The sequence below is a fragment of the Hippocampus comes genome, unplaced genomic scaffold, assembly GCF_001891065.2.
Source record: "Hippocampus comes isolate QL1 unplaced genomic scaffold, H_comes_QL1_v1.1 scaffold37, whole genome shotgun sequence".
Lineage (NCBI taxonomy): Eukaryota > Metazoa > Chordata > Actinopteri > Syngnathiformes > Syngnathidae > Hippocampus > Hippocampus comes.
Genome location: NW_017805535.1, coordinates 960,476 through 983,473, shown reverse-complemented (window position 1 = coordinate 983,473; position 22,998 = coordinate 960,476). Strand labels below are relative to the sequence as shown.

The following is a 22,998-nucleotide window of genomic DNA, read 5'->3' as shown; positions in this document are numbered from 1 at the left end:
ACAATGGGGTGCAGAGCCTTCAGTCGCTCTGCCCCCAAACTCTGGAACGCACTACCACCTGACATTCGTAATATTGACTCTCTTTCCATATTTATCACCCAGCTCAAAACCCACCTATTCAGACTTGCCTATCCACCTTAAATCTTTTTATTTTTATTTTTTACTTTTTTACTTTTATTTTAAATTTTATCTGTAGTTTTATTATTTGCTCTTGGTTGTACAGTGTCCTTGAGTGCTATGAAAGGCGCTTGCAAATGTAATCTATTATTATTATTATTATTATTATTATTATTATTATTATTATTATTATATGCTCTTTGAAGTCATCTTTATAGTGTAATGCCATGTCTTCATGAACTCCTGGAGGGAGTCGACCAAGACACATCTCATGCATGCATGCACATATTAATCTAATGTACACAGATGCAAGACAGTGAATATGCTCATGAAATGAAGATATAAAACAAGGACACAGATTATGAAAATGGACAAAGTCCATAGAAATGTATTTTTTATGCAGTGAAACATCAAATGTCAAGCAACAATTTGGAACTCAAAAGATTATTTTCAGGAGAAAATTATGCATGAATAGTTCAGGCAAGACGAAAAGCATATCATCTGACCTCAGCTGGAGTGATTGTCTCAACTCAACGGTTGCTGGGTGATTATCATTCCCCCATGACCATGACAAAGTATAGCAAAGCAAGTAACCGAATCCCCAGTGGCTCCTGATGCTATATTCTCAGAGTGTGAATGAGATCTTAACTCTCCTTTCATTCCAACGTCATCCATTAATCATTCAGTTAATGAGGTGACATTAAGAGCCTTGACTTCCAAAAGATATAATAGCATTATAAGTGGAGACCATTTACCTTTTTACCTTAGTTTAGTGAGCATGTAAGGGATTTGTTGAGGGGATTTGGGGTTGTTCTTCTCTCTGTGTGGCCTGCATGTAAGACAACTAAAGTAACCATTATATTAATTGCAATGGGGAAATTGAAATCAGAAGACCTCATTCGAAGACAATGAGCAAAAATAGGCTCTTTTCTACCCTTGATTATTTTTTGCTCACATTCAGAGCAAACGGTGACTTAATATCCCAGCCAAGTTTGCTTGCGTAGCATTGTCAAATGCAACATAACACACTAAGAAACAATGAACGCGTCAGGTATTAGTCAAGTCTCTAAAATCAATAACACAGAATGATTAATCAATTTTTTTAATAACAAATGTAGCTTTGAAAAAATATTAAAGATTCTTTAAAAGCATTAAATTCAAAGTGGAATTGAATCAGGTGTGTTGCAGGAGGGACACATCTAAAACATGTAGGACAGCGGCACTTGAGGGCCTATTTTGGACACACCTGTTGTATTTGTTTTTGTTTCAAACTCGTGATGGAAAATAAAGCTTCAAAGTTGCTTCATGAACTAGTTGTATTTTTTGACTCCTTTAGATGGCACTGTCTGTTTAAATACTTCCAGCCCAATGGTTGAGCAGCACGTGCCCTCGTGATGAGTCAAAAAATAAAAAACTGGTTCATGAAGCAAATTTGAAGCTTTGTTTTCCCTTTGCTATTGCAAACATAAAAAAAAAAAAAATTCTGGTAATTTTGTTCTGTTTATTTTGTGAGTTTATTTATTGATATACTCTACACAGTCTTAGTCTTGTCTTAGTCTCAAACTCCAAAACCCTTTCGATCTATCTATCTAAATCTAGAGGCTTCTCAAAAACAGTTGTTGGACAGTTTTCTTTTGCTTGGCTCCGGTGATCGACACATCTGTCAAATATGCAATAAAATGTTCGATATATCGACCTTCAACTATCGAACAGTGCCGAGACACTGTCCTTGCCCAATCCACCACTAGCGTACCAATGCTATTGTTCTCCACATGGAACCCGAAATTTTACTACGCATCTTATGCAGTATAAATGAGGACAATCGGTGTTGCTTGTCATCTGAAGCTGCCATGACGCCAACTTTTCGACTTGTGTTTTTTGTTTTGTTTTATTTTAGTTTCCTGTCGACTGCCGCACTGTTTGTTTTAAAGTGTTTTATTTTCCTGATGTCAGATTGTAGCCCGATTTTGATCCGACAGATTTATCGCAGACAAATGTAGTGTCGCGTAGCTGACTTTGAATTCTCTTGACGCATCGCAGCCCGTGTAATCTGAGGTACTCAACGATTGCTCGTTGGCGACTGGGACTTTTCATGACCACGACCACTTAAGTCTGGCATGTCAGAATTTTTGTTCATCTTGCTGCAGAGCGTGATGTGTGTTACGTCGTTCCTTAATTGCTTCTTTGGCATTGACCAATCGGAGGACAGTGTCCTCCTAGTTATGACAAGAACCTGGACTTGACGCACGATCACAATGTGGAGTACAGTATTTAAAAGGTGACTTGAACAAAAGGGGAAATATTGGAAAGTTTACGTAACATTTCAACTCATGCTATTGTAACTGCAAAGCTAGTCGCTGATTATCAAACGAGGTGTCAACTTTGTTTTCTCAAGTTTTTTGGGAAGAATAGACAGTCCATACTGCCCTCTCCCCAGCATACAAGAACAGGTCCATTGTCTCTGTTTTTTTTTTTTTTGCCTATTCTGAGCAGAGGACAAATGCACAAGCACATAATCTCTCCGTCGACATGACTTTGAAAGCTGCTTGTCTAGCCTCGCAGACGGATCTGCGTTGATGGACTGAATCTTGATGGAAACACGCAATGATTGGGCGGAGTCTATTCGGTGACGTCTTGAGTGAGAGTTCATTTGCATCAATGGGTGTGCGGTCGGCCTTTAGGTGAGAGTTGGGCTGCAGTCTGGATTGATCACTATGAAAACCTAAGCCTGACACATCCACATATCAACCTTTCTCCACATTCACACCTTACATTAGTATAGAGTTTTCAGTGAACAACACACACACTATTGGATCAGGCCCTGAGTTGTGCACTCTGGTCCATAGTATGCGTAAATAACAGTTTATGTTATATATCGTCACTTTCTTAAAATAATTGCTCAAGTAATTTCCTTATTTTTTTCAGAAAACACAAAAAACTGAAACACATTTTGATTATCTTTGATGTATTTATTTCATTTCAGGCCTAGAATTGAATTATCTGTTTAACTAAGGATGCAGCCGATTTTATCAGATGTGGCCAGCATCCTGAGGAGATGTTTAAGGCAAAAAAAAGAAACGTTGCCAAAATTTGACTTGGGTCATCATTTTAGGAGACTGATGATGTATGACTTTTTGTTTTTGCACATAATTTCTTCTCTTAAGATCACTGATATAAATCCCAGAAAGTTCTGATCATTGGGTTACCAGGCAAGCCTAATTAAAGGGAAACTACTCAAGGAGTTTACAACACGTAATTACACAAGTCATGATTTTAATGCAAAATGTAGATGAAAAGCCTGCAGATGAAAAGCGTTGAAGGAATGACAACAATCGACATTTCAAGAAAAACAGTCATGTAGAATAATTTTTGTATCACTCACAGAGCAAACGGGTTCGTTCCGATATAGGCGGATTAAAGAAAACTTCTGTCAGGCAAATATGCCATATTAAGACACCAGCTCTTCGAAAAAGCCACAGATGATCAGTCAGCAAGCAGGTACGTGAAGCCACAAATATCCCCAGAGCTCAAAGAAGCTCTCAAACTAAGACCCTCCAAAGGCCTGTTGCATAATAAAGCTGCATTTAAGACAGCTCTTCTTAATCTCACAAGAAAAACATGTTCTCAGTGGGCTCATACATAAAAGGAAACATTATTTTCAGTATTCATTGATTGAACACAGTTCGACTTGGAGCAACATCAGCAAAGAGGTGGTGGAGTGATGTCTTGGGGAGTGAAATGGTAGGCTCCATTAGGCGGCCTGAAGGTTATCATTAGCCCCGTTCACACGGCAACGTTTGGTCCGACGCAGCTCCGAAATAAATCCAGTCGAGCGTTCACATGTGCACATTTGCTCCGGCGTAGCTCCACTAAAGAGCTTATACCGGACCAAATTTGATCCACCTCAGGGAGGTGGTTTAAAAATTTGCTCCAGAGCAAATGCTCGTTTGCGACGCTACGCCGAAACAAATGTGCACGTGTGAACGCAGCTGGATTAAATTTGCTCCAGAGCAAATGCTCGCTTGCGGGGGAGTGGCCTCGCTACGCTCGCAACCAGACGCACGGAATCCGACTGCGGGCGACAGTGACGAGGGGGCCAGCGACACAGACGAAGCCCGGCCATGGACCCCCTTCCCCGGTAAAAGTGTCGGCGATTTAAGCGGTGAAGACAGCGCTCACGATCAAGATGAGAATTGAGAAAGCATTTGCACAACGAAATAACGCTGAAATACAGAATAAGAGGCCAGACAAAAGAGAAATCTCATGTGCATTTGCTTAATTACGCAGAGAAATCCTGCGGCTTACTAGGCTTTAAATAGAATAATTCAAATGAAATAAATAGGTAAAGATATCTGAAATTATTTCTACAGGATTGTTTAAACGAAATTAACATACATGCGCACTGGTCTGGCCGGCTGCGCTCCTGTTTAGCAGTTAAATAGCAATTAAATTACAGCGCATTCTCTGTTTTATCCAAATTGTTTGTTTTAAAACAAGTATTCCTTAGTTTAGTATCCGCACATTGTTTTAGTATACATTTTTTAAAACATATATCGTGGCAGTCATCAGGAGCACACACAATTGACTGTAAACACGTCTTTATTCCACGACTGCCGACAAGTGGATCTATTCTGAACAAGGACAGAATAGTGTCCACCATAATATTTATTAAAAGAAAAATAAATAAAAGTCCGCGAGAGAGAAGCCCGACCCGAACCTGTTTTACTTCCGCATTCCTGTCGTTTTGGTCCGGAGCAGAAAGTGCACGTGTGACCGCAAGTTCCCTGCTTCGACGCTGCGCCGGAGTTGTCACGCTCAGCGGCTTTGCACGTGTGAACGCTCCACAAAATTTGCTCCGGTGTACAATACATCGCAACAAAATATTTCGGAGCTGCGTCGGACCAAATGTGTGCCGTGTGAACGGGGCTATTAGTGCTGTTGGAAAGCTGAAGCCTATTCCTGCTGACTTTGAGGAGTTGTCAAAATTGCATCTGCAGAATATTTGGAGTTTCTAACCAACCGCTTCCTTTCATGGTACCCAAAAACAAGGTCCTACTGCAATAAAATTATTCTCATGCAAGACAATGCACCATCCCATGGTGAAGAAAAGGCCAAGGAACCGTTGATTGGATGAAAAAGAAGGGAGGAAAATTCGCGATGTGGTCAACCAATGCCCCCTTGACCTCAACCCTTTTGTGGCACAGGCATTATTCCAACAAGGTTGTGCAAGCAACCAAAGAACAGTGACTGAAAGCAATGGCAACAAAACTTCATGCACGACTGGGAAGGAGTAAAACAGCATGCAAAGCAATACTCTGGTACCCGACTTAAATATTAGCCACAGCTCAGGAGAGCAAGTGCAGCTGGGTGATTGCAGATGCTTCCTGTAATAAAACATAAGCAGAAACTATTAACTGACTTGAAATTTCAGTGAGTGAGCGAGTTAAGTAGGTAACATCGAAGAACGGCTGTTATAATGCAACATGATCAGCAAAGATGTTTTTTGTCCAACTAGAGTTTTTATGTTCTGTACAGCTTTTTAAACTGTTGGACACAATAATTTGGAAGACTCCCGCCTTTTTGAGACAAAAGACATACCGCTGTCATCATCGCGATTTTGTTCAATGAAATCCTGATTATTACAGAAGTTAACTGTTGATGATAAAAAAGCATCACAAATTATTTTCGGAAAATTCACAAAAAACAGAATCTGCCTGATAATTTCAAACATGTCTTTCTGTGATGCAGTAATGCTAACTATGTGTTTGTTTGTGTTGTCAAAAATCTATCTTGCCAAAAACACACATTCATATGAATACAGCTGCATGTATTATGTATGACCTGGGCCAATCAGAGTCCTGTTTTTCAGTTTGGTAAACAGGTATTGGGAAATCTGTTCAAACCGAGTTACAGCAAATAATCAAATGCTCATTTCAGTCAGGCAAGTTTCCTTACCCCTTGAAAGCAGCTGTCGTCATGCCCCTTCTAAAAAAGGAGAATGCTAGATGTCTCCTTGCTAACAAATTCTAGACCCATTTCAAAACCTCCCATCAGAATTAAAGTTGTGGGCAAAGTGGATTTTAATCAACTCTGCAAATTATTGAATTTAAACAGGCTTTTTGATAAATTCCAACCTCATCACAGCTCTTATTAAAATACCAAATGACATGAGAGTGAAAGTGTGTTATTCAATCAATTGATCATAAAATGCTGTTGAACATGTTGGAAACTTGGGCGCCCCGGTGGTCCAATGGTTAGCACGTCGACCTCACAGTGCAGAGGTTTTGGGTTCGATCCTGGCTCCTGTGTGGAGTTTGCATGTTCTCCCCGGGCCTGCGTGGGTTTTCTCCGGGTACTCCGGTTTCCTCCCATATTCCAAAAACATGCATGGCAGGATCATTGAGCACTCTAAATTGTCCCGAGGTGTGAGTGTGAGCGCAAACATTTGCTCGTCTATGTGTGCCCTGCGACTGGCTGGCAACCAGTACAGGGTGTACCCAGTCTATTGCCTGAAGACAGCTGAGATAGGCTCCTGCGCGCCCCGTGTCCCTTGTGAGGAGGAAGCGGATCGGAAAATGGATGGATGGATGTTGGAAACTTGGGTGGGATTACATGGAACAGTCCTAAAATGGTTCAGCTCCGACTTAGATTAGTTTCTTTGTGACTGACCATTGGAAGTTTTGAATCTGATCATATGGCCATGACATGCGGGGTCCCTCAAGGGTCAGTCCTTGGACCCCTTCTGTTCTGTCTGAATATGTTACCTTTGGGTCATATGCTTCGGAGCACCCATGTTGGCAAACATTGTAATGCAGGTGAAACAGAGCTATATTTATCAATGTCCCCTCATGATATCAGAAAACACCTGGAGTCGCTGACGATAGAAACCAAAGACCAAGTCAGAAATATTGGGGTGCTGAGAAACTCAGACCTGACTTTCAGCAGTCATATCAAATCAATCACTAAAACAGCCTTTTACCAGTTGAAAAAAAACATCCAGACTGAAGGGTGCGAACCAGGAGAAACGTATCCATGCTTTTATCTCTAGTGTACTTGATTATCGTTACGGTATTCTCACTGGAAGGAGTTATGAATGTTGTTTTCAAAAAAAGTATCAAACAGCTGAAGCTCATTCAAAATGCTGCAACTCAGGTTCTGACCACAACAAAGAGGTCAGAACATATTAATCCAGTCTTAAAAGCTGATTTTTCTCCCCATACCTTTGATGAACCCTTTCATGCACCCTGTAACCTGATATCATGGTAAGCTGTCCACTGTAGTAACCGCTGTCCCTGAAAGTGTTAAGGTCCTCTAAACAATTTAAATGAATTTTCTTTTAGTTATTTTCGAAACCTACTTTGAGTTTACTTTGCTTTTAAAGGTTTTCGAAATTTTCTGTTCATGTTTTGCACACGTGTCAATGTTCGTTCTCGTAACTTTTGTGAGCTTCTTTTGTTTTCTCTGCTTTGCTTCTAAATACTGTTAAATATTGTGTTTGTAAATGCTTGTTTGTGTGAACCACGTTGAGTTGCCTTTCACATGAAATGTGCTATATAAATAAAACTTATTTGCCTGTTTTTCACTGTGGTACCTGTTGCTACAATATGTTGTTTATTTTGTTTCCACATAGAATGTGTATTACACCAGTTCCCAGCAACTTCACCTTGGCGTACTGAGTCCAACCATTGATGATGATGACAATAAGTGTCTTGTGGATGTGAACAGCAAACCCAGATTGCTGGAATGCGCCTATGCAGCCACCAAGCACATGAAGCTCACCTGGACTTTCACACCGGTAAAGATACGTTTCATTTCAATTTGACATTTTTAAACCAGAAAAATCTGCCACTGCAAACACACTTTAAATAAATTAAAAGAATTTCAATAAGAATTATTCTAGAGATTTTTTTAGCCAGAGGATTTAAGACTGCGTTAAGGGGAAACTCCTCTCCTTCATTCAATATTCAACATTGTCTCCTGTCATTTTACAATTCTTCACGAAGGATCACAGTGACTGAATTCCTCATTTATTTGGTGTGTGTGTGTGTGTGTGTATTTGTGTGTGTGGTGTGCGCGCGGTTTAAAAAATCTTGTGTGTGTGTGTGTGTGTGTGTGTGTGTGTGTGTGTGTGTGTGTGTGTGTGTGTGTGTGTGTGTTATTTAAGATTCTCCTCAACATAACGGAACAAAGACAACGCAACAAAAAAAAATTAAAAAGTAAAAAAAAAAAAAAAAAAAACATTCATAACTCCTTCATTAGAAATTATTAATGCAATGTAATTGTAATTGTGCAATTGTAGTTCCTCTGTCACGTTCCAATTATTGAGACATTTTCCACCAGCGGAAATATTGGAAATGGTATTAGTCTCTTCCTGCGTCAACATACTGTCATCAAACAATTTTACCAACTGTACAGGTAAGTTTTGTGTGTTCAACATAAGAGTTCAACGAACCAGGTGAGGTGACATCTATGTTCATGTGTAAATTATTAAAAGATTATACAGTATCTTGTGCTTTTGAAATGAGTCACTCCACATCAAGACTGGGTTTACCAGTGCCGGGTGTATGATTTTTGAGACCCAAAACACTCAAAGATCAAGGGTTAGGCCTACTTCACTGATGATTTGTCTGAGTGCATTATAAGAATTTTGGAAATGACCTCTGGGAATAGACTGGATGATGAGCATGAAGATGGTTCCGAGAGCTGGAAAGACAGCCAACAGTCCGAAAAGCGTGCAACTGTGGCAGTAGTAGCCAGCAACCCATAAGTTTGCATTCTCCAACAGGAAAAAGAAAACGCATTTTATATATGTTTGATAAAAATCTTGAAGTATTGAATCAATAGCAAATGAGGATACGGTCAGGAAGCTGAAGTACCTGATAATCATATTTATCCAACTTAGGAGGAGACAGGTTTGGACTGGTGAAGAGACAAGGAGAGGCCCTTAATATGACAAGAGCAGAGAAGATCAGCTACATCTGTTTGAGAGCTGAGGTCCTCGAAACACCAATTCAGGAAAGCTACAGCTAATGGAAAAGCTGCCCACCCCTGACAGAACTTTACAGCACTTTAGGGAAGTAAGATGCACAGTCTTTGAAGAGCAGATAGCCACAGAAGGCAGGCCTGATGGATTTTCAAGGAAGGTGTTGAGGCAAAAGCACAATGGAGAGATGTGAGCCCAACGATTGAGGTGGCCCGTTACCTTCAGAACATGCTCTCTGACCAGAAAGAGAGAAAGACAAGGTGTTTACTTGTCCTTGTGCTCAGTGTTCTTCTTGAAAAGACATCAAATCAATTGCAGCAACTAGACAAGAACTGGAGAGGAAATTAACAGCAGTTGACAAGTTAGCCATGCCAGGAGGGTTTGCATTGGATTTACCAACACACTATCCTACCACAAATTCTGTGACCCACCGAGTTTAGGATATTTGTATGCACAGAGTCCAGGTCCTAGAGAGCAAAATCGGTCCGTACCTCCCCAGATGGTTTGATCTTCCCAGCAGCATAACACTCCCTGTAAGGAAGAACAAACTTACATTCCTATTCAGCAGCATGAAGGAAGAGTTCATGGTCGACGTCGGGAGATGAAATTGAGGTGTGGTGAAGCAAGAAAGGTTCTGCCCGTGGCACAAGAGGCCTCTAGGCCAAGTGACAGCTTTGGGAGAAATCCATCAACGCTTCCAGCAATACACAGGTGTCCAGGTGAAGGTCCAGGTGTCAAGTTGTGAACAGGAAGCCTGTCTATGACACGCTCCTGAATCAGTCAAACCTCCAAAGCTGGAGCATAGCTGAAGCACACCCTGAGCTATTGCCCAAAAGTGGTGTGACCTGGTTCTATCTGTTCAGCCATTGACATAGCCAAGCCACAGCAGAGACCAGTCAAGCAATTCCTTGCCTTTATCAGCGCTGGAGAGAGGCCCAAGGCACAGCAAAGGGAGTGGTCTGTTTGCAACAGCCAAGGATTGGTTGATTTGGGGAATCACTGAGACAATAAAAACAACAAGCCTAAGATCAAACATTGTCCTCTTGCCAGGCCGAACAATACAAGTGGTCATGCTGGAGCTCACTGCTTCATAGGAGGCCCGCATGGGAATGTTGACTGAATGGAACAGACCCAAGGACACTGGTGGAAGACTGCCGCAATTGGGCCTAAAACACTTGGTGCACTCCTTTTGAAGTTGGCTGCAGAGACTTGACTGGTTCGCCCTGGTGTAAAGTCCGCCATCTCTTGAGCATGACGATGCCCACAAAAAGGTCATCAGTCCAGTTTCGTTACTGATGTCTGAGTGCATCACTAATGAATCGAAGAAAAAACACTCAATGCAGCTCACTATCTGCTCCATATTCTTTTTTTTTTTTTTTTGTGGTTATTCATTCATTCATTTTCCGATCCGCTGATCCTCTCAAGGGTCGCGGGCGGGTGCTGGAGCCTATCCCAGCCATCTTCGGGCAATAGGCGGGGGATACCCTGAACCGGTTGCCAGCCAATCGCAGGGCACACAGAGACAAACAACCATCCAACGCTCACACTCACACCAAGGGACAATTTAAATGTTCAATCAGCCTGCCGTGCATGTTTTTGGAATGTGGCAGGAAACCGGAGTACCCGGAGAAAACCCACGCAGGCCCGGGTAGAACATGCAAACTCCACACAGGGAGGCCGGAGCTGGAATTGAACTCGGTACCTCTGCACTGTGAGGTTGACGTGCTAACCACTGGCCCACCGGGCCGCCTTTTGTGATTATTTATACATTAATTTATTTGTATTCTATTTTATTTTTATTGTAGTTGGTGGCCATTCTACTGGAAATGGTTACAACGAACTACCGTTATAACTTATAGATTCGTTATGTCCCTCGAGGTACTTTGTAACGAGGTTCGACTGTCCTTGCGTAAGTCTGTAAGACTTACCCACTCAATTAGTGAGTGACCAACGGTACAAGAAACCATACCTCATAGGAACTGGATTTGAAACTTGAAATGCATTCATTTTGAGAGCTACAGCTATGACAGCACATGTCGATACAGAAGTGTAAAAGGGTCTATTAGATGATTTCGTATGTCAGTTTCATTGCTAAATATACCATAATAACTCCCTAATGAGATGATAACTTCCATTTCTGCTCCCGTCTTTTTTTTATTTTTGTCATTACCGAGACCTATGATTATCGTGAAATAAGTATCTTAAACATATTCAACTATATCGTTGATGCAATTTGTAGCAGAGACCGAAACTGACATCAGAAGTGGGTTTTTTTTGTTTGTTTGTTTGTTTGTTTTTTTATTATTATTGTTTTACTTATTTATTTATTTTGAATATAATTTACAATGTCATTATTTCTCTGTGAGGGAAAAGAAAGTAATTTTAAGTGACGACATAAGTTTGCAAGGCAGCTGAGGTCAACGTTTGCATATTTTACTTCTTTAGGCACGACACCAGCCTCTAACAGAGCTCAGGGGAATTTTCGTGGACAAGGCAACGATCACAGATGTCCGACACAAAACGTTTGGGGCAGGTCCAGTCAACTTTCAGGTTACTAGGCTTCTTGCTTTTGTTCTGTTGGGTGCAGTATTTGGAGCAACATAAGACATCTAATTTATTTAGTGCATTTTATCAGAATGGCAGGAAAGATAAAAAGAGTTTTTAATTAATAACCAATAACAGCAACAGAAGAAAAAGATAAATGAATACAAAAGGAGAAGTAGTGCATACAAAGTGTGACTCAGTTTGGTTATTTGTCATTTTCATCTAATTTTGGAACTGCTGAACAGTGATTTTTTTTTTTTAGCCACTGCAAACCAATCTGTGACATTTTCCTGCCTGTATTTCAGCCTATCGTCTGTCCGAACAAGCCATCATAATGTATCTGTTAAGTATTAAAAAGTGCTTCTTTATTTTGAGAGGCATGACTTTTGCTTGCGAGTCGGAATCATATATTTAAAGTCACTGGCGTGTTACAGTAAATGTATTCAGGTGAACAAGGAAGTTCTGCAGATAGGTTTTGCAATATGTAAAACACAAAAAAGGACTTGGCCTCAGTACATTTGTGCTCATGATGTTATTTTCAAATATGACCGAGGAATGAGTGATGTTACGCACGTGTGTGCTTGTATGTTCACACGTGTGAACGTGTTTCCCATTTATGATTCAGAACCTCCCACCGATGCTGAGTGCTCGTTTTCCTTCGCATTTGGGAACCCTCGGAGGAGAGCTGTCCTCTAATTAGTATCAGACAAAATCAACACTGTGACTTCATATTTGTTTCTGTAACCAAATGGTGGAATCATTTTGTGCTAATAGCCTGTTTGGCGTTAAGAGCTCAATTCACCAATCGTGAACTTATTTTCAATTCCTTGTCAGGAAAAGATTGTTGCATATTGTTTGACGTGAAGTGCAAATTAATTGGATGATGAAATATTTGAAATGCAATATATACCACAGTATTTTGTTTGTTAAAGAACAATAAAAATATACCAAAATATTGCAAATAAGGCGGCACGGTGATCGACTGGTTTGTGCGTCCGCCTAACTTCTCAGAGGTGCAGGGTTCGGCCTTCCTGTGTGGAGTTTGCATGTTTTCCCCATGCCTCCGTCCATCCATCCATCCATCCATTTTCCGATCCGCTTTATCCTCGCCAGGGTCGCGGGGGTGCTGGAGCCTATCCCAGCTGTCTTCGGGCAGTTGGCGGGGGTCACCCTGAACTGGTTGCCAGCCAATCGCAGGGCACACAGAGATGAACAACCATCCGCGCTCACACTCAGACCTAGGGACAATTTTGAGTGTTCAATCAGCCTGCCATGCATGTTTTTGGAATGTGGGAGGAAACCGAAGTACCCGGAGAAAACCCACGCAGGCCCAGGCAGAACATGCAAACTCCACACAGGGAGGCCAAAGCTGAAATTGAACCCGGTACCTCTGCACTGTGAGGTGGACGCGCTAACCACTGGAACACGGGGCCGACACACCCCTTGCCTGCATGGGTTTTTTCCGGGTATTCTGATTTCCTCCCATTCATGGGAGGTTGATTGAACATTCTAAATTGTCCCTAGGTGTGATCATTAGGACGAATGGTTTTCCCATCTCTGGTGTGCCCTGCAATGGCTTGGCAACCAGTTCAGGGGGTCCCCCGCCGACTTCCCGAAAACAGCTAGGATAGGCTCCAGCACGCCTGTGACCCTCATGAGGATAGGTGCATCAGAAAATGGATGGATGGATGGATATCAACAGAAAAACGCGTCTACTCGCGATTTTCTATGACGTGGTAAACATGATGATTTCACTTTTGTTGCAAAATGTGGTTTACAGAATGTATGTACTGGTTGGACTTTGGGAGAACACTTCTGAAATTACAGTTATTAAAATGTCCCATGATTCCAGAACAAATACAACTCTGTTTGCTCGCAAATGCAAGTCCCTCCGTGTTCTCGCCTCCCACACATGCCGGCAAGCAGCAATGCATTAAAGCACACTCGGTAAAGCAGCACTGAGCACAGCAGTTCATGACTTGCTAAATACCCTCCTACAGGAACACAGTAACGCACAAAGCAACCCAGTTCGTTACAGTATGTCTATTTATCTGTTAAATGGGCCCCGTTCGCCTCCGCATGCCATTTTGTTGAAATGTAGTCTCCTGGCCCGCTACTTGCCGAGGCTGAGGATGAAATAAGTTTTTAAATGCTCTCTTTTTTGCAACATGTTAATGAATACACAGAAGTGGAGAGTGAGAGGAGCCAACCTGACAACACAGAGCAAGCAAAGCAGATGTGTGACTTGAGCAGCACTTGTACCATAATTGATAGGAACATTAATCAACATTTCATAAAGTTTACCTTTCAGCCCTTTTTTATTCACATCTTGATGATGAAAAGCGTGATTTATGTTACGCTCCACTTGATCATATTTTAGTATCATAAAATAACAAAGTGAAGCCATGATTTATCGACACTTACTGATTATAGAGTAATAACTATGCCGTGCATAGGACAGTATGCAGAATTCCTTTTATCCTCTTGCATAATAGGCTGCTACAACTGTCCCATGGTATAATTTCAAAAATATGGAAATTCAAACCAAATGTTATGGAAGGTTTTGTTGTTTGGCAGCCCTGCAACTGGTCATTCCTCCTTTCGTGAAATGTCTTATTTTCTCTTTTGGATAAATAATAATAGCTCTTGAACCCAGCGAAAATACACTTTATTTGAATACGCAATTTTCGGCAGGATACTCGGATATTAAAATATTTCTCGGATATTAAAATATTTCTATTACATCAGGGTCCTGGAAAAGGTTGAGCTGTCCTGGAAAATGATTTTTCCTCTCTCTGCTTCTCCATACCTTATTAGTGAACCCAAACAGGTTGAACAGACATGTACATCTGTTTTCAGCTGCCTTCAATGGGCAACATTGAGCTGTCGTGCTTTTCTGCTTCATCCTTACTTCTAGCCGGCACAGCGTGAACCCATGTGACACTACCACACGAATAAAATTGCATGTTTCAACTTTTCAGACCCAAGATAGCGACCTTACATTCAAGAATGTCGCTGTAGCGCTCTGTCGAAGATGAGGTTTTTCTCCCTCTAATCTGTCACCCCTGTTGGGTGGAAAAGAACTGGAGTGGGTGTGCCGTCACTTCTGGCTGTGCGCTCTGAGATGAAATACATCTCTGTTTTTCAGTAGAGCAACAAGGACGACGGCTTTATGATAGTGATGGGTAACAGGTCGTCTGACTGGGCCACTTTTCACTCAGTATTTCATACTTGCTGTCACGTGAAAAACAGAATTTGGACCTGGAAGCAGACAGGAAGCAGAAGTGGAAAAGCAAATCTTTTGTATGCAAAAATACAAAGTAACAACAGAGAGGAGGGCTGTATGGAGAAAGCATGGAAGAAAGCAGGACATTCTGACATGTCGCTGAGCAATCAGAGCTGAAATGTTAAAGGACATCAGGCCATGCTCAATTCTATATGACAAAATGAAGGTGACAAAATAGCTACACCATAGCAACTGACATCAACGGCCCAACCCCCTTACCTGGGGGTGGGCAAACTTTTTGACCTGCGGGCCATAATGGGTTCTAAAATTTGAAAGCTTTGCACAGGAAGCACACAAAAAAAAATAAACGCGCAACCCGATTTACAAACAGTGTGCACTGAGGACTGCGCCTTTCAAATGTGCAAAATAGCTCTCATCCAGGAAGTATGTTTGTGTCAATGAATATGCAAGATGCGGCATTTACACACTATTTGGCACAATGCTGGGAGGAACAAATGTAAATAGATGAAAACACCACACAGAGTGATATTTCAAACCTGGAGATTGTCTCTGTTTTTTAATTGAAGACTCAAAGTTCAAGAAATCAAAATTGTTTTGAAAAAAGGATGAATGATATATTCTACTTTCAAAACATATTGTTACCCAACAGCATACACAGTCTCAAACATTTCTGCATTGCTTATTTTCTGTTCCACTGCTGTGCTTAAATGCGCGCTTCATTAACCTTTTCATGCACCTGTAACATGATAACATGATAAGCTGTCCACTGTAGTAACCGCTGTCCCCGAAAGGGTTGAAAGAACACTGTCAAACATTCCGGATGCATTTTTTTTTTTCTCATGACAGCAGAAAAGCGCATCAATTTCAGTCGGAACAATGTAGTTGCTGTCCTTTTTTGCCAGTGCATCAAAGCCTGGAGATAGTTTTGTTGTGGCAATTCTCAGAATGGATCTCCATTGTTCCCCAAGTGTTGGTCAGTAAACTTGGATCTGTGACGGGCTTTGTTGAATGTCTGCTCACACGCGTAGGTCGAGCCAAACGACACAAGCATCTTCTGTGCCGTCCTCCCGAGGTTGGAAAACGTAGCTTTGGTGAAGCGTAAAAGTCATTCGGTTTAAGAGACTTTACCTTTCCCTTTGAGGCACAGTCAGACTGGAGATCGATCGGTTTCAATTGCAGCTCCTGTGGTGTTGTTTCAGAGTCTTGTGACAGGAGGCAGGACACCAGCTGAAGAGACTTGTCCATTTTTTCAAGATCAAACAACCAAAGGCAGAATTCTTTCTGCAGGTTGTCCAGTCGTTTGTTGTTTTTTGTTGTGTTTTGGGTGGCCTCTTTCTGCATGGCTAGTGTGGGGGAAAGCGGAAGATGTGCTCGAGAATACAATCAGCTTGGTTTGAAGGCTTTCACATTTGTGTACATGTCGCGCACAAAGTGATCTTTCCCCTGTAGCTGCACGTTCAGCTCATTCCTGTGTGAAAATACGTATGTCCACTGCGAAGTCACAAAGACGGTTCATGTCACTCAGTTTGGAAATTCTTCAAGAACTCCCCATTAACCCCCTCCACCCAAAAAAAAAAAAAAGCCAATCTCTTCTTTGAGCTCACACACTCAAAACACTTTGCTCAAACTTAATCAGCGGACACGAGAATGGAAAAGTGATCCTGCCGATCCGCATTGGTTTCGTCCGAAAATGTAACGAACCAACGATGATTATCTGACGTCCTCTTGATTGTATGACGTTGACAAGTTTTACAACTGGATCCACGACATGATTTCGCTTGCAATGCAGACTTACAGAGAGAGTCCTGATGAAGAATGCAGTGAAGGAAAATAGCATCCTGCTCAGGGTTTTTTGGTCTTTCACTCCTTGTTGGATTTTTTTCAGCAGTCCGACGTTTTTGTTGGGGTTTTTTTCCAGTTAAATTTGACGATCCATCCATAGGGACACTGGCAAGTTTACTCTGAGGTCGCTTCATTCTCTCGATGACAGCGGACATTTGTTCACACAAGTCCTTTCCTCGCATTTTCCCTTCATGCTCAAAAGCTCCTCGGTTATCTCAAAACTGTCGTTTATCCCTCAGATGAAATTTAGGAGCTGAACAGTGTTTTTTTATGTCATTACTTCCATCCAATGCTTGTGAATATAACATAAAAGTGTTTGGCTTTTTGTTTAACTCTGTCAATATATCTTCATCAATCAGTTCCACACGAGTCACTGTCTGCCAGAACCCAAAACACCGTTACAACCAGTCACAATACTTTGTCCAACAGCAGAAACAGAAAATATGTGAATGATAAAAACTTTATTTGGAATTCATCCATCCATCCATTTTCTAATCCGCTTCTCCTCACAAGGGTCGCGGGTGTGCTGGGGCCTATCCCAGCTGTCTTCAGGCAATAGGCTGGGTACACCCTGTACTGGTTGCCAGCCAGTTGCAGGGCACACATAGACGAGCAACTGTTTGCTGCCACAATCACACCGAGAAGCAATTTAGAGTGTTCCATTCACCTGCCGTGCATGTTTTTGGAATGTGGGAGAAAACCGGAGTACCCGGAGAAAACCCACAAAGGAACGGGGAGAACATGCAAACTCCACAGAGGAAATCCTGAGCCTAACCCTGCACCTCTGCACTGTGAGCCCGATGCGCTAACCAGTCAACCACCGGGCCGCCCCATTTTGAATTCAGCTGTGTTAAAATAACGTGGAAGTGCACAGAGAGCAGTGCGACTTTTCATGTAGTTTTTAGGCAATGTTTCGCCCCTGGGCTCGCTAACCTGGCTGTGATGGTGCCATGGATGCTAGCATGGGCTCTGGCCTCTCTCCATCCATCAGCAGCTCATTAGTCAATCAGTTGTATTCCATCATTTTGATTTACATAGCAATGAAAGTCATTTCGATGTCAGCATTCCAAGTCAGATTTTATATTAGTAGTGTGATGTTCGCAAAGGAGTCATTCTTTTCAACAGCTCTTTTGGGGTGAACTATGACAATCGCTTCACATCATTTTTTAAATTTGTAATTTTGGCGGGTGGGGGGGTGGAACTCAAATTTTGCATTGTATTTGGTAACATTGAAGCAATCCGATTGAATGTACAAAATATAAGGTGCAATCATAGCAAATAAAACTACTCCCAAGCTTGGGGGTAAAAGTCCTGGAAAATAATTTCGAGAAACGAGGGAACACTGTTACATTCAACTCCCCAGTTATATTGTTGTATTTTTATTGTTCAATAAAATCCTTGCTTCGGGTGCGTGCAATTAACCGAGAAAAGAATTGCTCCTTGGAATTCCTCATTTGCTACTCAAATGAGGTCATTGATTTGCAAAACTGCTCCTCAAAAAATCATTATTTTGTTATGATAACCCGAGCACAATAGACTGTACTTTAAGGGTTTTGCTCCGGATGAGCACTCGTGTGAAAAAGAACTAACATAGGAAGGGACAAAGCCTTTCATGTGGAGGAGGCAGGAAGTATTGGTGAATTATTAATATGTAGATCTCTTACAATATTGAACTGAACTCGAGCTGAGGGAACAGCCATCAATAGAAAGCAAGCGGAGGGTGTTTGGATATTCTGATTCTGATATCTTTTGATATACAAGGGATTTACATTTGCCTTTTTATATAGTTTATATAGTTTTCCTAAAGGTCTGTGTTCCTGTTATAAAAACAAAAAATAATAATACAGTGATCCCTCACCGAACAAAGAGCTGATGTGACTCAGAGGCTTTGTACATGGCCACTCAAACAACTGGAGGTGGCACCATCAACAGGGACACATTGCTTAATTGCAAATCCTACTACTTTGTGGTTTTTCACCTTTCGCAGGGGTGGTCCAGTACCAATTAACCGCATAAAACGAGGGATTACAGTAATTGTCAAATACATGGTTACTCACCTCATCAATACTTGCTGATGTTCCCAGGTTGCAAAGTTTTGACAGACTCAGAAAAAAAACATCTTTCCAAACAGAAGCGTATGTTCAATACAAAATCTGTGCTCATGATACAGCGTAAAGAACAAAAAGTCGTACTTTATTTTCACACGTCGAGTATTGTTTTCATTGTGCATAAATGTTCCTCTGTGAATTTTTTTGTTTTTTTACAATGACGTGATGACTGTCCAAAGGGTGGACAGATGGCCAGCCAGTCAGCAGCCTTTTATTTGTGATGGCTTTCTGGCTGGCTGGCTGTCTGACCCTCTGATTAACTGGTGCTCCCGCCTTAATAGCAGGGAATCAATAGTGCATTCCAACTGTGCACTTTACAGAATGACGGGGGGGGCTCACTGAATTGAGGCCAAAGGTCTGGACAAATGCCAAGTGTGTGTTTGTTTGTTTATATAAAGCAAGCATTTTTCTCTTTTTTGTCCCAGGAAGTAGTCTTGCTAACTTGGCTCTGATTTTAGATTTAGGGGGACCCACATTGTGCGTCAGAAGGAGGTATGGATTTGTCTTTGAGTGAATGAGTATCCCCATTATGTTTTGCATAATTTTTAATGATGCACCAGAAACTCCCTGGGACGTTGGCTGAATGGCCAAATAAAATAACAAACACATCATTGCATGTAAGGCTTTTCTGGCTCAACAAAGAATACCTTCCATCCATTTTCCGATCCGCTTTATTCTCACAAAGGTCACGGGGGGTGCTGGAGCCTATCCCAGCCATCTCCGGGCAGTAGGCGGGGGACACCCTGAACTGGTTGTCAACCAATCGCATGGCACACAGAGACGAACAACCATCCACGCTCATACTCACACCGAGGGACAATTTACAGTGGTCACTCGTCCTAGTTTCTGCCAGTAGTAGTTCCATTTGTTTTTGGTTTGCCCACAAATACCAATTCTCAAAACTCTCCGAGATGAAGCTGTTGTTTCAAGGAACTAAAGCACTTATTTTGAAAGTGCTTCCCACTATGGTGCTATACATCAAGTTAATGACTGTAATTTGCTACATTGCTTATCTTGTGAAGTTTTGATGAATGTTAATTGGTGGGTAAGCTTTGTAAATTATCTGATTTCAACCAACTGATCATACTGTCTGTGTTCACAAGAAAATGTGTGTCTGCCTGGCAATCAGTAAAATAGCTTGACTCTTTCTATTTTAGCAATGCAGGTGAAAAAAAAACGTAATTGAAGTTTGTCAGCATGGTGGCACCACAACCGACAGCGGCTGTACTAGCTCAAAATAACACTGAAAACATCAAGCTGAAAGTCACCCCTCATCAAACAAGAATAGTTTATACTCGTTAATGTATTGTACGACACAATTTTTATGTACACTGAGACATAGCTAAGTGAGAATATAACAGATGATGCCAGTTTAGGGGGGCCAACTACGCACCGGGCTCTTCAGAACAGTACATTCAGTGAAACACACGAGGGGGTGGAGTGTGCATTTCCATCAATTACAAATGGTGGAAGGACTCAACTTTTACATATTGTTCATCATTGAATTATTATTTGAATCAGAATCAGAATCACCTTTATTGTCATTGTATTACATACAACGAAATTTGGGTGCCACTCCTTAGTGCATTTCGTAAAAAAAAAAAAAAAAAAAAATTAAAATAACGGTTTCATAAATACAAAACTTAACAACACACAACAACAGCAGCAGTAGTGGTAGTATGGAACTGAGGCTTATATTGCACACAGGACACATATTGCACATGAAATGGCTCAGATATTGCTCATTATTGCACATAGTGAGGTAAGTGAGTTTAAGTTTAAAATGCAGTAGCTTTGATTATTTTCTATTGTTATTTATTGCAGTAATGGCTCTAGGAATAAAACAGTCGCTGACAGTTTGTAGTTTTTAGTGGTGCACGTCGTTGGCTGTCTGCAGTTGGAGGAGCCAATACATGACCATGTGTATACAAACATGAAAATCAACATTAAAAGCAGCCACTCGCCCTCACCTTGGCTCGTCAGATCACATTTCCATCATGCTAACTCTGGCATGCAGACATCTGCTCACCAGGAATGAACCTTCCATCAAACATGTGAGATTATTACTGGCAGCAATGCAGAAGTGCATTAAATGCACTAACTGGTCAGTTTTCAGAGAGGCCTCCACTGTAGACCAGACCACAGACATTGAGGAATATGCTGAGGCTGTATCTGCTTACATCTATAAATGTCTGGAGGATGTCACTTCCATAAGGAGGATCACAGGAAGGGCAAACGAGAAGCTATGGATGACTTCTGAGGTATGTAGACCCCGCTGAAGGAGAGACATCTGGTTCTGGTGACACCTGCTGCCAGAGCCAGGCTGAACAAGATTTTCAAACTGGTGAAAAGGGTCTACGGACAGAGTATTTAAGATCAATTTCTGGATTATAAAGACTGTGGCAGGGAATAAAATCCATCACGCACTACAAGGTCACTCCTGGAACCTATGCTGACAAGACTGAATTCCTGAATGAACTAACTCATCACTTTTGACGTTGTAAACACAAAATCAAACCGCAGCAGCCAGAGGCATCCCACTCCAGGAGGAGGTGGTTCTGTTGTTTGACTCAGGTGATGTATGTCGGACCCTGAAAAAAATAAAACCACGAAAAGGCTGCGCCTTAAGGGGTGCGCAGAGCAACTGGCCCAGGTAATGCCAAACATTTTTAATATCTCTTCGGAGTCAAGCAGTGCGTCAAAATGGCAGCTATCAACCCTATAGCCAAAAGATCCTCTGTCACCGCTCTGAATGATTATCGCCCTGTAACCCTCACCTCAACTGTTTTGAAAAGATTATTCAAAGAACACCACATCAGTTCTACCACAAACATAAGATAAGAAAAAGAAAACCTTTATTAGTCTCGCAATGGAGAAATTCCCAATTCACAGAAGCAAAGCAGCAAAGTTATGAGAAGAAGAACAACAAAATATAGGAGCTGCTGGAAAGGCAGCCACTCTCGCGGCGCCATCTTGAAGTCCATTTGACCCCTTTCGCAGTTTGCATACCATCCAAATTGCTCTATCACTTTATCCACTGCTCTCCGCGTGTCCATGGAACAGGACAGGAACAGGAACGCATCAATCCGGCTGCTTCCTGTTCATTTTAGCTCTGCATTCAACAGCATAATTCCACAGCACCAGATCAACAAACTGGGCCCACTTAAACCCAGAGAAACTCGATTCTGAAATTTATAACAAATAGGCCTCACTTTGTGCGGGGAGGAAACAACCGGTCAGACACGGGATGGTCCATCAACCCGTCACTGACAGAAGCCTATTTTGCTGATAAATGTCAGAAACCTTTAAAAAAAATTAAAAAAAACAATGGACTACACACCGACTGAAGTGGACTTTTTTCCGTCATTGTAATCATCACTAACCGAGTCAGTGCTGATGAACCTTCTCTGTCCGACACTGACCGGCTTCCTTTTCGATGACATCTGACCGAAACGTGTTTGTTCATGGTAGTGAATATACACCGGTGTTATGTTGAGCATACTGCATTGACTGTGGCCTCATCTCATTCCTTGCACATCCTCGCTCCTCTGTTGACATGCAAGGACCTCCCACCAGAAATTCCATCAAGGAGGGAGGATGTGAGAAAGGAGCAAGGCGGGAGGAGGTAGAAATGTGATGAGTAACTTACCTGTTGAGACAAAGGGAATGGTCAGGTCGGCGCGGCTGTCTGCAGTTGTATGCAGCCGTCAATCTGCAAAAGTCTGCGCCTCAAACACCAACATTGTACCTTTTGACATGAATTAGAGAGCTTTCCAATTGTGTGTCACAAACGCACTGTCTGCTTGTCAGCATTCATGACTGTCACCATAAATGTCCACTTTATATGAATTTTGTTTCAAGGGGGATTAAATTTGTCAACTATCAACAATATTACGACAAACAACTTTGCAGATGCGGTGGGGCTCGTATTCCCGTGGGTTGGTTGTCATGACAACAGAAATTCACAATCTTTGTTTGAGTCTAATCAGTGGCGGACCCTGAGGGCCAGCAAGGCCTTCTCTGCTGGCCTAAACATTCTCAGAAAAGTAAATTTACTTTTATGTATTTTATGTTATTTTATAATTTGTTATTTTATTTTCATAAATATGTAAACAAAATTATTCTCTGTATTCTTTACGTTGTATTATTTCCACTTA

At 41.6% G+C, this 22,998-nt stretch overlaps 1 protein-coding gene across 1 annotated transcript in view; it reads left to right on the top strand.

The window, feature by feature from the left end:
- Nucleotides 1-22,998, top strand: part of LOC109520770 (polypeptide N-acetylgalactosaminyltransferase 18-like) — a 142,898-nt gene that overhangs the window by 115,370 nt on the left and 4,530 nt on the right. Inside the window, exon 11 of the mRNA XM_019878242.1 lies at nucleotides 7,748-7,912. Coding sequence (XP_019733801.1) covers nucleotides 7,748-7,912 — 165 coding nt within the window. The remainder of the gene's footprint in view (nucleotides 1-7,747; nucleotides 7,913-22,998) is intronic.